The sequence below is a fragment of the Colias philodice genome, chromosome 7 (genome assembly GCF_061535455.1).
Source record: "Colias philodice isolate Cphi_HAF_F1 chromosome 7, ilColPhil1 Martin Lab GWU primary, whole genome shotgun sequence".
In the NCBI taxonomy this organism is placed as follows: Eukaryota; Metazoa; Arthropoda; class Insecta; order Lepidoptera; family Pieridae; genus Colias; species Colias philodice.
The window spans coordinates 9,185,042-9,199,137 of record NC_143092.1 but is presented as its reverse complement, the minus strand read 5'-3'; the positions used below and the strand labels follow the sequence as shown (position 1 = coordinate 9,199,137).

Sequence of the window (14,096 nt, the reverse complement as noted above, 5' to 3'; positions counted from 1 at the left end):
ACGAGGATGGTTCTTATGTAGAGAAAACGTAAACATGTACCACGGGCAAAGCCGGGGCGGACCGCTAGTTTATTATAATTACTGACAGTATACGCGAACATTGAAGGAGGCTTTGTCAGATAGGACGCGTATTTTAGCGCTGCGTAGTAGCGCTACAGCGTCTTGTTTTAACGTCGCGCGAGGCTTCGTCAAACAGAACGCTTTAGCGCGCGTTAGGACACAGCAATTGATATTATTAAAGCTGCATGTTGTTTACATAATTATTACTTACGAACAAAACAAGGTACAGCGATATTAACTCCGGAGTCGGAAGAATTTTTTACTTACCAGTTTCATTAATTTCTTCTCCGATTTGTGCCCACAATTTTGCCTTCATTGATATATATATCAATGAAGGCAAAATTGTGGGCACAAAATTTGGTCATTATGCAGTATTTTATTATTATTTTACGCCTATTAACGCCGACGCTAAAATAAAATTTGTAAAAAAATACAACACCCGACGTTAAAGCGTCCTAACGCCGCGACAGAGCGTTGCGTACTGCTAGCGCCGGGGCTCTGTTTGACGGTATTCTACGATGGTAGTAGAACACATCTTAGCGTCATATCGCGGCGTCAACTTAACGCTCTGACGCGCGCTAAGTACGCGTCCTGTCTGACAAAGCCTTTATGGCTTTGCCCAATAGAAGCCGTATGTAGCGCGCGTCAGACGGTTAATTTGTCGTCACTCTATGCGTTTTGCTATTATATACGACAATATAGTTTCAAACTTTGCCGCGCGCTAAGTACGCGTAATGGCTTTGTCAAATAGAACGCGTTATTAGCGCGCGTCAAAGCGTAGAACGGACGCGCTGTAACGCCGAGATGTATAGTACTATGTGTTAACATAATGTCGCGCCAGCGTTGCGTACTGCTAGCGCAGGCGCTCTGTTTGACGGCCGCTTCGCGCTCTGTCTGCCAAAGCCATTTATAGTCACTCGAGCGCTTCACCGTCACGTCGTCACGTCACACTCTGCTCACGTGACACAGTCGCGTCACGTTTAGTGTGTGTATAGCGGGTCACGCACCTGGCTACTGAAGGTGCACACGATGTGGTCGCACAGGGCCAGCAGGTGCAGGTCCACCAGCAGGCCGGTGAGCGACACGTGTAGCGGCGGTGTGTGTGTATAGCGGGTCACGCACCTGGCTACTGAAGGTGCACACGATGTGGTCGCACAGGGCCAGCAGGTGCAGGTCCACCAGCAGGCCGGTGAGCGACACGTGTAGCGGCGGTGTGTGTGTATAGCGGGTCACGCACCTGGCTACTGAAGGTGCACACGATGTGGTCGCACAGGGCCAGCAGGTGCAGGTCCACCAGCAGGCCGGTGAGCGACACGTGTAGCGGCGGTGTGTGTGTATAGCGGGTCACGCACCTGGCTACTGAAGGTGCACACGATGTGGTCGCACAGGGCCAGCAGGTGCAGGTCCACCAGCAGGCCGGTGAGCGACACGTGTAGCGGCGGTGTGTGTGTATAGCGGGTCACGCACCTGGCTACTGAAGGTGCACACGATGTGGTCGCACAGGGCCAGCAGGTGCAGGTCCACCAGCAGGCCGGTGAGCGTCCCGTGTAGCGGCGGTGTGTGTGTATAGCGGGTCACGCACCTGGCTACTGAAGGTGCACACGATGTGGTCGCACAGGGCCAGCAGGTGCAGGTCCACCAGCAGGCCGGTGAGCGACACGGGCGTGTAGCGGCGGTGTGTTGCCGCTGTTTTGGCTATGGACGCGTCGCCGAGGAACGTGTACTCTGGGTACTTCTTGCGCGCGTCTTCTAACACCTGTGGAGGAGAAATAATATATCAAATCAATATCAAAAATTATAATATCAATTTATTGGAACGAAGTTCCTTATCGCGCGTTGTGAAAGTGGGCTGGACGGAAAAAATTCTCACGAAAAGTTGTAACGACACTTTTTGCGACAGAAATCTCTCTCTCTCTCATCGAAAGCAAATACAGCTATTTTATTAACTTCGTTCCATCCGGGTTTCCCTTGACACCTCTCAAAACTTCTCTCTTCTCTCTCTTCTTCTCTATCTCTTCTCTCTTCTCTCTCTTCTCTCTTTCTTCTCTCTCTCACTTCTCTCTCTTCTCTATCTCTTCTCTCTTCTCTCTCTTCTATCTCTCTTCTCTCTCTCTCCTCATAACTTTTTCTCTTTATCTCTGGGACTATTGGGACAAATTTTTAAACAAAATTTTATCAAAAATATTATACTCACATTAGCATCATCGCTGGCCAAATATACTCTCCTAGCGTCTACAGTTTGTGTAATTTCTAACTGGTCATAATAATCCTTGACGTGCACCATATATTCGTCTATACTGTGGAACGCCGCCTCTGTTCCCACTTTGTCTGTGCGACGTATATGTACTCTGTGAAAAAAAAGATAGATTTAAAAAAATTACGTAGTTACGTAATAGTAGTTTTTTTTTTTTAAACCCAGATAATCGATACGATAGTAGTGGACCGCAAAATAAGACTTAAAAATTTTAGCATCACTTTGAAGTTTGACACAATGCATCATATTTTTATGTTTGAAATATAGAATTTTAAATCTGTTTCCTTTTTGTGTACAACACGTAATTTAAGTATGGAACATAAAGATATTTGTATGAAATTTCAAAGTGTCATGTCTAATAAAAAATGATGGTAAATCTATGCTGTGACGATTCAAAATAGCTTCAATAAAAATTGAAATACGAACCCCACAATCGGCCTCTTAAAGTGCATTTTGGATATTGTTTCATTGATCGCCTTTTGCATGGCGGGCCGCGGCTTTAATATGTATTTGAGCATTTGTCCGATCCACCATGACGCTGGATCTCCGTTGAAACGTACTATCCTGAAATTATTGTTATTAAAGTCAAATTTTAGGAAGTTTGTACAAAAAATAATTTGTGTTATAAATTTTGTAAAAAATAAATGACTGAACAAGCTAAGACTTTTTGCAATCATCAAGTAGAAACTTAATTAATGATGAAAATAGTAATATTTTACTGTGTGTAACAATTATACTGAAAAATGACAAGAAACATTCATTGTAAAACATGTAAATAATAATAATTAACCACATTAAAGTAATGTTATCTGAATTTTTTTTTAATTTATATTCTGGTGAAACCAAAATCTACCAAAACCCAAATAAAATATCTATTATAAATTAAATCAAATTAATTCTAGATATAAACAGTTATTACCATACCGGTGTGCTAAATCCGAAGGTATGGCGAGCGGCAGGAACTTTGGCTTCTGCGAGATGGAGTCGATGAACGGTAGAGATACCACTTTTGGATCATATGCCGCTGAAAACAAATATAATGTTTAGTTAATTATTAACAAAAATATTGGAATGTTCATTATTGTATAATTTCCTATTATAACATATTATTTTTACAGCACGTCCGATTTTAAGGTATTTATTTTGTCATCAATTTAGCTATACCTTGGCAAGTGACCTATTCGTGTTGATAGAAATCTACTCCACTGTTTTTTTGCTTTCGGTCAATATAGAGCGAAAACGCCATTAAAGAAAAATCTGATGAATAAACTTAACCAACCTCACTTTAAACACAGCCTATAATTTCTATCAAACAATAATTGAAAAATAAAACACCTTATATACTCAGACAAGAACCAACCTCACTTTGAACACACCCTACAATTTCTCCCAAAAAAAAAGAAAAAGAAGCACCCTGCATAATCTCACCCGGCTACTGCACTATCTTGGAGTTGAGGATATCATTCCTACCAAAAAATAATTAAAAAAATCACCCTGTATAAACTCACCCGGCCACTGCACAACCTTGTCGTCATACGCAGACACACAACTATCAGATATAGGGTGGAACACGTACTCCCACCCCTTCGTATTATATCTCCAGCCCTTAGAGTTGAGTATTAGTGTCCTTTCGGTAGCGTATGCGAATATAAGGCAGTATACTATGTGGTGAAGTTGGCAGCCGAAACCGCAGCCCTGGAAAGAGGTTATTTTTGGAATTAGGTTATTTTTCAATGTAAAATTTTATTGATATAAATATAATTATAAAGATCATTTTGAACATAAAGATTTTTTGCCCTGCCCTGCTACTTAGGTAAAATTTTTAAAAATCCTGAAATACCTTCGTCACAAACGACGGACGTGAAGTATCTCTAAATTGAAAATATTTATTATATCCGTGGACGACTGATATTACTATTTTCTACATTCCAATCTACGGTAATTCTGCCCTTTCAATGCTCTTTTAATTGGCATCATGTTTATGTTAATCTCTAAATCTGTTATCCATGTAATTTTGTCTTTTATTACTTCCTTATCATTTCAATAAGTAAAGAGAGTTTATCTGATAATTACATAATGCCATATTACCTATCTAAACATTGTTTTACTGTAAGAAACATGAGCATTTCCCACAATACGTTAAAACCACGTGTTACTATAAGCATATGAAGGGGTCAAGTGCTCGTCCTATGATAACATTATAGTACATATAATGACCTAGTGAGTGCAGATAAGCTGTATCTTCTTGTTTTATAGTATAAAGTTAGTTAAACCGATTATAACTTTAGAATGGCTGGATCAATTTTCATGATCTTTAGTTTGGCGTCTTCGCTCCAAATATAAGATACTTTATGAATGGTTAAACCCATTAAAATGTGTAATTTCCATATTGCTCAAAACTCAAACTCAAACATTTATTTATTCAATTAGACTTCTTATAGAAGCACTTTTGAAACGTCATTACATATTTTTAAATTTACCACCGATTTCAAATTTAAATAATTTGGAAAATCCAAAAGTGCACGCCTCATAATTTTTTTTTAATAAATATTTATTAATTATTATTTTTGTTTATTTAATAACAATTAAACTACATCGAATCAGACCCTGAAAAATGAAAGGGTTCTATTCCTGAGCATACTCAAGCGTAAGAGAAAAAAAAAGACTCGATTAGTAAAGTATTTCGGTCGCTATCGTGTTAACAAGAAAAAGGATCCGCACATACAGACACACGGACGTCCAAGACAGAACTTTTTTAAACTGTTTTTTTACTAGTTTAAATAACAAAAATGACATCAAAAATATCATGAACGTTAAAAATAGTGTTTTTTCTTAATATGTGTGTGTATGTATTATCTTACAAGTGCAATGTATGATACATAAAGACATTTTAAGTTTGAAAAATCAGATGTTTTGCGCGAAGTGACAGTAGTACCCACCTCAACGCTTCGCTTATGAGGCGTGCAATTATTTGCAAATTTAATTGCAAGTTTTGCAAATTAATATTTTTACTGTCACATTTATGTTAATTGATAAAAAATGAAACATTCTTGGTAGGTATCTAATGCAAAATCCGCATCGGATTCTTTTACTTTAAAATCGTTGATTATGATTGAAATAAATCAACGAACCGTGTGAGGAGACAATTAAATTTTTTATTCACAATGTGATTACTGGATCACAAAAATATCTCTATGGCACCCGTTACACGCTCAATCCAGATCACGATTCAAGTTAGGTGACGGACTGACGAATCTTTATGTGGATCGTCGCGACATTAGATGGTCAATCCAGATCATATCAGTCCACTGTTCGACATTGTCAAATGCACACGCATTCACAACCTAAACTAAATGGATCTGAATAAGAACAAAGCTTGTGCAGCAATAATTATGTTGCCTGTTCTTTGAAAAAACGCGTGTAGAGGAAACGCTGGGTTAAACCATGGCTACTAAAAAGCAACATCTATACACATTTGAACTTGTTAGATGAAATTTATAGTACGGACTACAGAAGAGGAAGAGGATTACACAAATTACTACAGGATGAAGGATGTTTTGATCATCAAATTCAAATTATTTATTTATTTGTCAGAATTGTGGTAAAACAAGGTCACATGATTTAATTAATAAAATAGTCCGCACAATTCGCCAAACAATTGGCATACAAATTTTTCACGATTACATTGCAGATTATTTAAATATACCTACATACATTAAATAACATTAAAATTAACACGTTTTTATTAATATCACGATTTAAAGAAATCATTTAAAGAATAGAAACATTTTTCCATATTTTCAATAATTTTCTATGCATTAAATTTTTTGGAGAAATATCCGGCGTTTTCGACGTTAATGGCACTTGCGGCCGGGCCATCGTCCGGGAATATCGTCGTTATTGTCGTCCGACTCCATCGCGCTCCGAACGCAGACTGACGTAATTTGATAGCATGTTACATTACACGATCAATCAGGATCTCGATCAAAGGATCGAGATCGTTGATTTCAAAAAATCTAGATATTTTCTGATCAGATTGTACAATCCGTCAATCAAATACATTACACAGTCAATCTGGATTGAGATCAATGATCATGATCAAGGATCACATTCTAGATTGAGCGTGTAACGGGTGCCTATACAATTGATACAAATAAAATGAATTACCACCAAAATATGTACTTAACAATAACTAATACAAATTAAGACTTATTCCTATAACAATAGAGCACATTTTCGACTAACACCTAGTTCACCGTTAGAATGTATTGTGTAAATGTTAGCACGTTTGTTTGTCAAACTAATTATACCTCGGAAAATCGGGGACCGCAGTATCTTCACATGGTTCGTTGCACTCGAGATCAGATAAATGTACTTTAACAATTTTTGTCACACACGAAATAATGTAAATAGGTATAAGTGTGATTATTTTTTGTCTAGTTTTTGTGAAGTAAACGATCCATATATATTTTTTTTGTATTAGTTGTGATTCGGGGTTAAACCCGCGATGATATTTATATTTTATAAGAGCAACTGAAGTTTCTTGCCGGTTCTTTTCCATAGATACTGCTTTCCGAATCAGTGGTAAATGTTAAAAATGTTATGACGATTCAAAAGGGCTTTTATAAGAAGTCTAATTGAATAAATAAATGTTTGAGTTTGAGTTTATAGATTATATTAACTTCTACTTCCTAGATAAATGAATTATCCAACATAAAAATAACTCTAAAATTCGAACTAGTACTTCTCGAGATAAACATGTTCGACAAGCTAGCTTTATAATATTAGCAAAGATTTTTCTTTATCAACACACGAACCAACTGTAAAAATAATATTCTGACAAATGATTATTTATTATTATTTCACACAGCAACAGAATTCAGGGTAAGCCCCGAATCTTGTACAAAACTATGTTATTTATTTATATTGGCATTGAACTAATACATTTTACATCTGTTTCACAGATCGATAACACTGTAGTTGTGAATAACATTAGTACGAATTTCCTATTCATAATCCTACTAATATTATAAAGGCGAAAGTTTGTATGGATGTTTGTTACTCTTTCACGTAAAAACTACTGAATGGATTTGAATGAAACTTTATCACAATATAGCTTATACATCAGAATAACACATAGGATAGGTTTTATCCCGGTAATCCCACGGGAACGGGAACTATGCAGGTTTTCCTTTGAAAACGCGGGCGAAGCCGCGAATAATTGGATTAACCATGGTAGATACATCTTTTAACAGAAAAGCCCTCATACAAAATTTTTTAAAAAGTAAGTAGTAGTAAGCAAAAAAAAATGTATTGTTTAATGTTAAAAAATTTATAATCTAGTTTAAGCAAGGTCTTTCGAAGTTGGTCAAAGATAGCTTGTTTTTTTTAAGAAGGTACTTCTATTTAATAAGCCGTTTCAATATGTTGATACGTTACTGTGTGGACGAAGAACAAACAAAATAAAGCATTACCGCATTAGCTGTATCTATGTATATGAGTGACAATTTAAAAAATTATGCTATGGCTCAATTTCAGCTAGGGCTGTCGACTGTCGTCGAACTTGGTCCAAAGATAGCTTGTATTTTTTAAAATATACTTATACTTCTATTAAATAAGTGACCTAAATATGTTGATGAGGTACTGTGTGAAAGAAGAACATACTAACAAACACATCACCATATTAGCTTTATCTATATGAGCGTTATTTATATGAGTAAATATTTTATTTACTATTCCGAATTTATACTGTTCTATTCTATTTTACTACTCTTCCATAAATAAACATAACAATTTCCCGTTTCAAAACAAACATATTTAACACATTTTGATAAGTATCAAAGCGATTAAATCGCGCTATTTTAAGAATGTCACATAAATGAAAATGGGTTAAAACAACATCCGTCATTATAATGGATCGTTGTTTCAACACTTTCCGATATAAAAATAGACACTTCTTTACTTTGAATGCATTTTTATTAAACTTTAATTTAAATATCTCGTAAAAATGATGTCTGCTTAGAAATTTGTATTACAACTGTTAATAAACTACCCAAATTCGTTCCAATTGTGTTTTTAAGTGAAACTTCTTTAGGTGCGTTGGGAGTAATATTTCAAGGTCGCGTCAAGGCAATACCGTCACGCCATAGAGTACGGCGACGATTTTGGTATCTTAATCATAAATCGTAATCGAAAAAATCTCGTAATAAATCGAAAAAATCCACAATATCAGTTAATAAAAGACAATAAATCACACAAGAGCGCATTTCAATCAGAACCGCCATTAAAATAGCCTGTTATCGGCCATAATCCCCCTTAAGCGTCAATTATCACACGCCGATAACACTCGAAATAACTTTACGAGTCAATCTATATTGCTATTTTTGTATTTACAAGTTGGTTTGGCTTTTTCAGAATGAAAAAATTTCAGAAATTTTCAGATGTTAGAGGTAACTTTTAGGAGGTGATTTAATATTTTTGTAAATTAATAGTTGTCACTATTTTCTGTCAGAACATGCTTAGCTGTCGAATACTATAAATTCCCTGGTAAATCTATAACAGAAAATCTCTTAAAAAATACTGTTATATTTTTTCATCCCTACAACTTTTTTAATAATTACCTTATTCAAATTGCATATAACTTTCCTGGCGTCTCTGCAATCTGGTGGATTCTGCAGATATTTGAGTCTCCTTTGCACCAAATCGCTGACGTTTGCTGCTTCAGCTAGCCTCCAGTCTTGATAGCCGTCTAATTCTGGAAGTTTCTGCTGGTCTGATAGTAGTGACCTGGGTGAATTTAAGATATTTTATTACAAGAACAACGCAAGCATTGATAAAAAAATATAAGGTAGGATGTAGTTCATGTCAAGAAAAATGACACATCAGATCAATGGTCAGAATTTTTTTTGGATTAATTTCAAAGAAATGCGCACACGCATATTTTGATTATTATTTGAGTGTTATACTAGCAATTAGATTTAGTTTATTTTATTAGAAACATTATTCTGAAATCATCGGCATCCTATAAATATGAGTTAATCTCTCGAAAAACTGACCAGAAAAGAAATCCTGCCAGAAATGATTTATTTAAAAATTCACATGAAAAAATTTTGCTATTCTAAAACTAAAAGAAAATGTTCATAAGAAGTCTATCTCTCTGCTTTCAAGACTCAATCAACTATAACAAGATCCAATAAGTATTTAAAAAGACATAACCTACCCTTTCCTATGTGCAAGTTGGTCCAAAATCGACTGCAGCTTTTCCACCTTATAATCCCCCTTGATAACCTTCGTCAGCTCATGATTAAGAAAGTACCAGACTTCCTTCGTGTTCGAGAATATTCTTCTCCTGAGATTCTCATATTCCTCCGACGGACCTCCCACTGAATCGAATAGCGACCCAGTGTCCAGGTCTTTGAGATTTACGTTTAGTCTAAAACAAGTGACTATTTACAAAGAGATGAAATTCGTAATTTATTTATTTATTTGGTCAACCAACATTTGTTTACAATGATTCCTTAATATAATAATTATTATATAACATATAGTTCTTGCGATAAAGTAACAAATAATTAGAGGTTAACACAGCATGCGCCAATTATACAGAGCTATTTTTTAAGAGTATAATACAAAATTATTTTTATTATTAAAAGAATAAGAATTTTTAATTAACAGATGATAGATGATGACAACAATTTAAGGTTTCAATTTTTGTAATGATGAATAGCAAATAAATACAATTCTAGATTTCAGAACCTTATTGGAAAGAAGCTTTATGGCTTAAAATATAAAGCTATTCAAATCCTAAATTGATAGACTATTACTTAATTACATTGGAAAAAAAATCCTGGGCGAGGATCTGGAATGTGTTAACATTCCATCGGGAATGGAATGTGTTAAAATTCCATCGGGACATTCTCGCTCAGGATTTTTTTACAATGTCATTAACTAATAGTCTATCAATATAGGATTTGAATACATTATAAAAGATGTTTTACTTCTGTATCTACATTCTACACCAAACCGATCCTCTATCAGTTTGCTTGGACATGGTTTATTTACAAGTTACTATCCGTAAGATCTATTATAATTGATCCACCATCCACACTTACCCAGAAGACTTTTTAATCTGTGCGATCAGTTTATTGTGCTGTTGTTTAAGAGATTCCAACTGCATTGACACAGTCTTCAATCTATCTTGGAATTCCGACACTTCCTCTGTACTCCCGTCGCATCTGATAAACAAAATTCCACTTTAATAAGATTACGACAGGCGGAATTATTAAAATAGTAAGAAGACCTTGTAAAAAGCGCATCTTTATAAGGGCTGATAGGTTTTGCGAGGTTTTACACCTAATAATAGGTAAGAAGAATGCTTTGATAGAGTATAACTTGGTGATTGTGTAATTTTCGATTCACTAAACAACAGTAGAGTTAAATATCTAGTTTGTAGAAATACATAGTTATATTTTTATTCTTTACAAAATGAAAGTTTTATGAACGCAAACAAATATGTAATTACTATGTAACCAAATTTGAATATAACCTTTACCATAACCAGAACGTGATAGCAGCAGTAAAATATTATGGGCAATTTTTATACGAGAAATGAAAGTAAACGAGTCTCGTATTCGCATAAAGCAAATAATCGAAAAATTTATTCGCCAGTTACGCTGGCTTATATTCAGGAATATAATTAATTTTACGCACCGCCACCTCCGTTTCAACGCAAACTCTATGCTCAATTATAATTAAAATACCTACAAATTGTTCATTTCGAAATAACAAATTGCTTTGACGTTGCCGATAGCTGAAATAGCTATTTATTAAAAATAAGGTAATGTTAAATAAGTTTGCAGTACCTATAAAGAAACTATCCACTGAAAGATATCAAATTGAAAACTAATTTCGGCAGCATATATCCAGACGTATTTTTATGAATAGCCATACTGAGTTAATTGGTCCTCGTTTAAACATCCGAAAATAAAAATTTGGTTTTACGCCAGTAAAAAAATAGAAATATAGGAATAATTATTAAATATGTAGAATGTAGATACTGCTAGGTATTGTTAGAGTATAGGCCTATAGCATATAGACTAGTGGATATCGTGCAAGTTTTGGCACGATTTGTGTCACTCTAAAGACTGTATTTGCATTTATCATTATACGTTTTGCGATAACTGAGATATTATGTTATTGAACTTTAAAATAACACGTCTAGATCTTAAACCTTTACACACACAATTATAAAAATACCAAAATTTCCATTTGAGGATGGCAAAACGAGTTGGAAATGCCAAAAACTGGCAGATGTGGACAGTACGTTCAGCTCCGTCACGCTGGAACCCGCTTTAAAAAAAATCTTACTTTTTTTCAGCCTATTTTACCTACAAACGATGCTAATAAATGTAGTATAGGTCAATTTTTTGTAGTCTTATTAGTTACTTAGAAAACATCATTGATATCGTTCGAAGTAAAAAATATAAATAATAGCGTGTTGATTAGTTTTGGAATGGGTTCCAAATTGATTGTAGTTTATTGTAGTGGCAAGAAAATTCTTTATTTGCGTTGTTTTATCTCAAATTATTGCAAGAAGGTCACAATAACAAGATTTTAAAATATAAATAACACTTGTTCAAAAACTACAAACGATGCCAATAAATGTAGTATAGGTCAATTTTTTGTAGTCTTATTAGTTACTTAGAAAACATCATTGATATCGTTCGAAGTAAAAAATATAAATAATAGCGTGTTGATTAGTTTTGGAATGGGTTCCAAATTGATTGTAGTTTATTGTAGTGGCAAGAAAATTCTTTATTTGCGTTGTTTTATCTCAAATTATTGCAAGAAGGTCACAATAACAAGATTTTAAAAAATAAATAACACTTGTTCAAAAACTACAAACGATGCCAATAAATGTAGTATAGGTCAATTTTTTGTAGTCTTATTAGTTACTTAGAAAACATCATTGATATCGTTCGAAGTAAAAAATATAAATAATAGCGTGTTGATTAGTTTTGGAATGGGTTCCAAATTGATTGTAGTTTATTGTAGTGGCAAGAAAATTTTTTATTTGCGTTGTTTCATCTCAAATTATTGCAAGAAGGTCACAATAACGAGATTTTAAAAAATAAATAACACTTGTTCAAAAACTACAAACAATGTAGTTGATTGTAGCTAAACTCATATGTATGCCAATAAATGTAGTATAGGTCAATTTTTTGTAGTCTTATTAGTTACTTAGAAAACATCATTGATATCGTTCGAAGTAAAAAATATAAATAATAGCGTGTTGATTAGTTATGGAATGGGTTCCAAATTGATTGTAGTTTATTGTAGTGGCAAGAAAATTCTTTATTTGCGTTGTTTTATCTCAAATTATTGCAAGAAGGTCACAATAACAAGATTTTAAAAAATAAATAACACTTGTTCAAGAACTACAAACGATGCCAATAAATGTAGTATAGGTCAATTTTTTGTAGTCTTATTAGTTACTTAGAAAACATCATTGATATCGTTCGAAGTAAAAAATATAAATAATAGCGTGTTGATTAGTTTTGGAATGGGTTCCAAATTGATTGTAGTTTATTGTAGTGGCAAGAAAATTCTTCATTTGCGTTGTTTTATCTCAAATTATTGCAAGAAGGTCACAATAACAAGATTTTAAAAAATAAATAACACTTGTTCAAAAACTACAAACGATGTCAATAAATGTAGTATAGGTCAATTTTTTGTAGTCTTATTAGTTACTTAGAAAACATCATTGATATCGTTCGAAGTAAAAAATATAAATAATAGCGTGTTGATTAGTTTTGGAATGGGTTCCAAATTGATTGTAGTTTATTGTAGTGGCAAGAAAATTCTTTATTTGCGTTGTTTTATCTCAAATTATTGAAAGAAGGTCACAATAACAAGATTTTAAAAAATAAATAACACTTGTTCAAAAACTACAAACGATGCCAATAAATGTAGTATAGGTCAATTTTTTGTAGTCTTATTAGTTACTTAGAAAACATCATTGATATCGTTCGAAGTAAAAAATATAAATAATAGCGTGTTGATTAGTTTTGGAATGGGTTCCAAATTGATTGTAGTTTATTGTAGTGGCAAGAAAATTCTTTATTTGCGTTGTTTTATCTCAAATTATTGCAAGAAGGTCACAATAACAAGATTTTAAAAAATAAATAACACTTGTTCAAAAACTACAAACGATGCCAATAAATGTAGTATAGGTCAATTTTTTGTAGTCTTATTAGTTACTTAGAAAACATCATTGATATCGTTCGAAGTAAAAAATATAAATAATAGCGTGTTGATTAGTTTTGGAATGGGTTCCAAATTGATTGTAGTTTATTGTAGTGGCAAGAAAGTTCAAAAACTACAAACAATGTAGTTGATTGTAGCTAAACTCATATGTATGCCAATAAATGTAGTATAGGTCAATTTTTTGTAGTCTTATTAGTTACTTAGAAAACATCATTGATATCGTTCGAAGTAAAAAATATAAATAATAGCGTGTTGATTAGTTATGGAATGGGTTCCAAATTGATTGTAGTTTATTGTAGTGGCAAGAAAATTCTTTATTTGCGTTGTTTTATCTCAAATTATTGCAAGAAGGTCACAATAACAAGATTTTAAAAAATAAATAACACTTGTTCAAGAACTACAAACGATGCCAATAAATGTAGTATAGGTCAATTTTTTGTAGTCTTATTAGTTACTTAGAAAACATCATTGATATCGTTCGAAGTAAAAAATATAAATAATAGCGTGTTGATTAGTT

General features: G+C 33.8%; 1 protein-coding gene across 3 annotated transcripts in view; it reads right to left on the bottom strand.

The window, feature by feature from the left end:
• FucT6 (alpha-(1,6)-fucosyltransferase 8) overlaps positions 1 to 14,096 on the bottom strand; it is a 43,426-nt gene that overhangs the window by 6,813 nt on the left and 22,517 nt on the right. For all 3 annotated transcript variants that reach the window (XM_089697554.1, XM_089697555.1, XM_089697556.1), the window contains exons 3-10: positions 10,426 to 10,548; positions 9,534 to 9,746; positions 8,935 to 9,100; positions 3,823 to 4,009; positions 3,239 to 3,338; positions 2,741 to 2,878; positions 2,255 to 2,408; positions 1,643 to 1,816 (exon numbers count right to left, since the gene is read on the bottom strand). In XM_089697554.1, the coding sequence (XP_089553680.1) occupies positions 1,643 to 1,816; positions 2,255 to 2,408; positions 2,741 to 2,878; positions 3,239 to 3,338; positions 3,823 to 4,009; positions 8,935 to 9,100; positions 9,534 to 9,746; positions 10,426 to 10,548 (1,255 nt within the window). The remainder of the gene's footprint in view (positions 1 to 1,642; positions 1,817 to 2,254; positions 2,409 to 2,740; positions 2,879 to 3,238; positions 3,339 to 3,822; positions 4,010 to 8,934; positions 9,101 to 9,533; positions 9,747 to 10,425; positions 10,549 to 14,096) is intronic.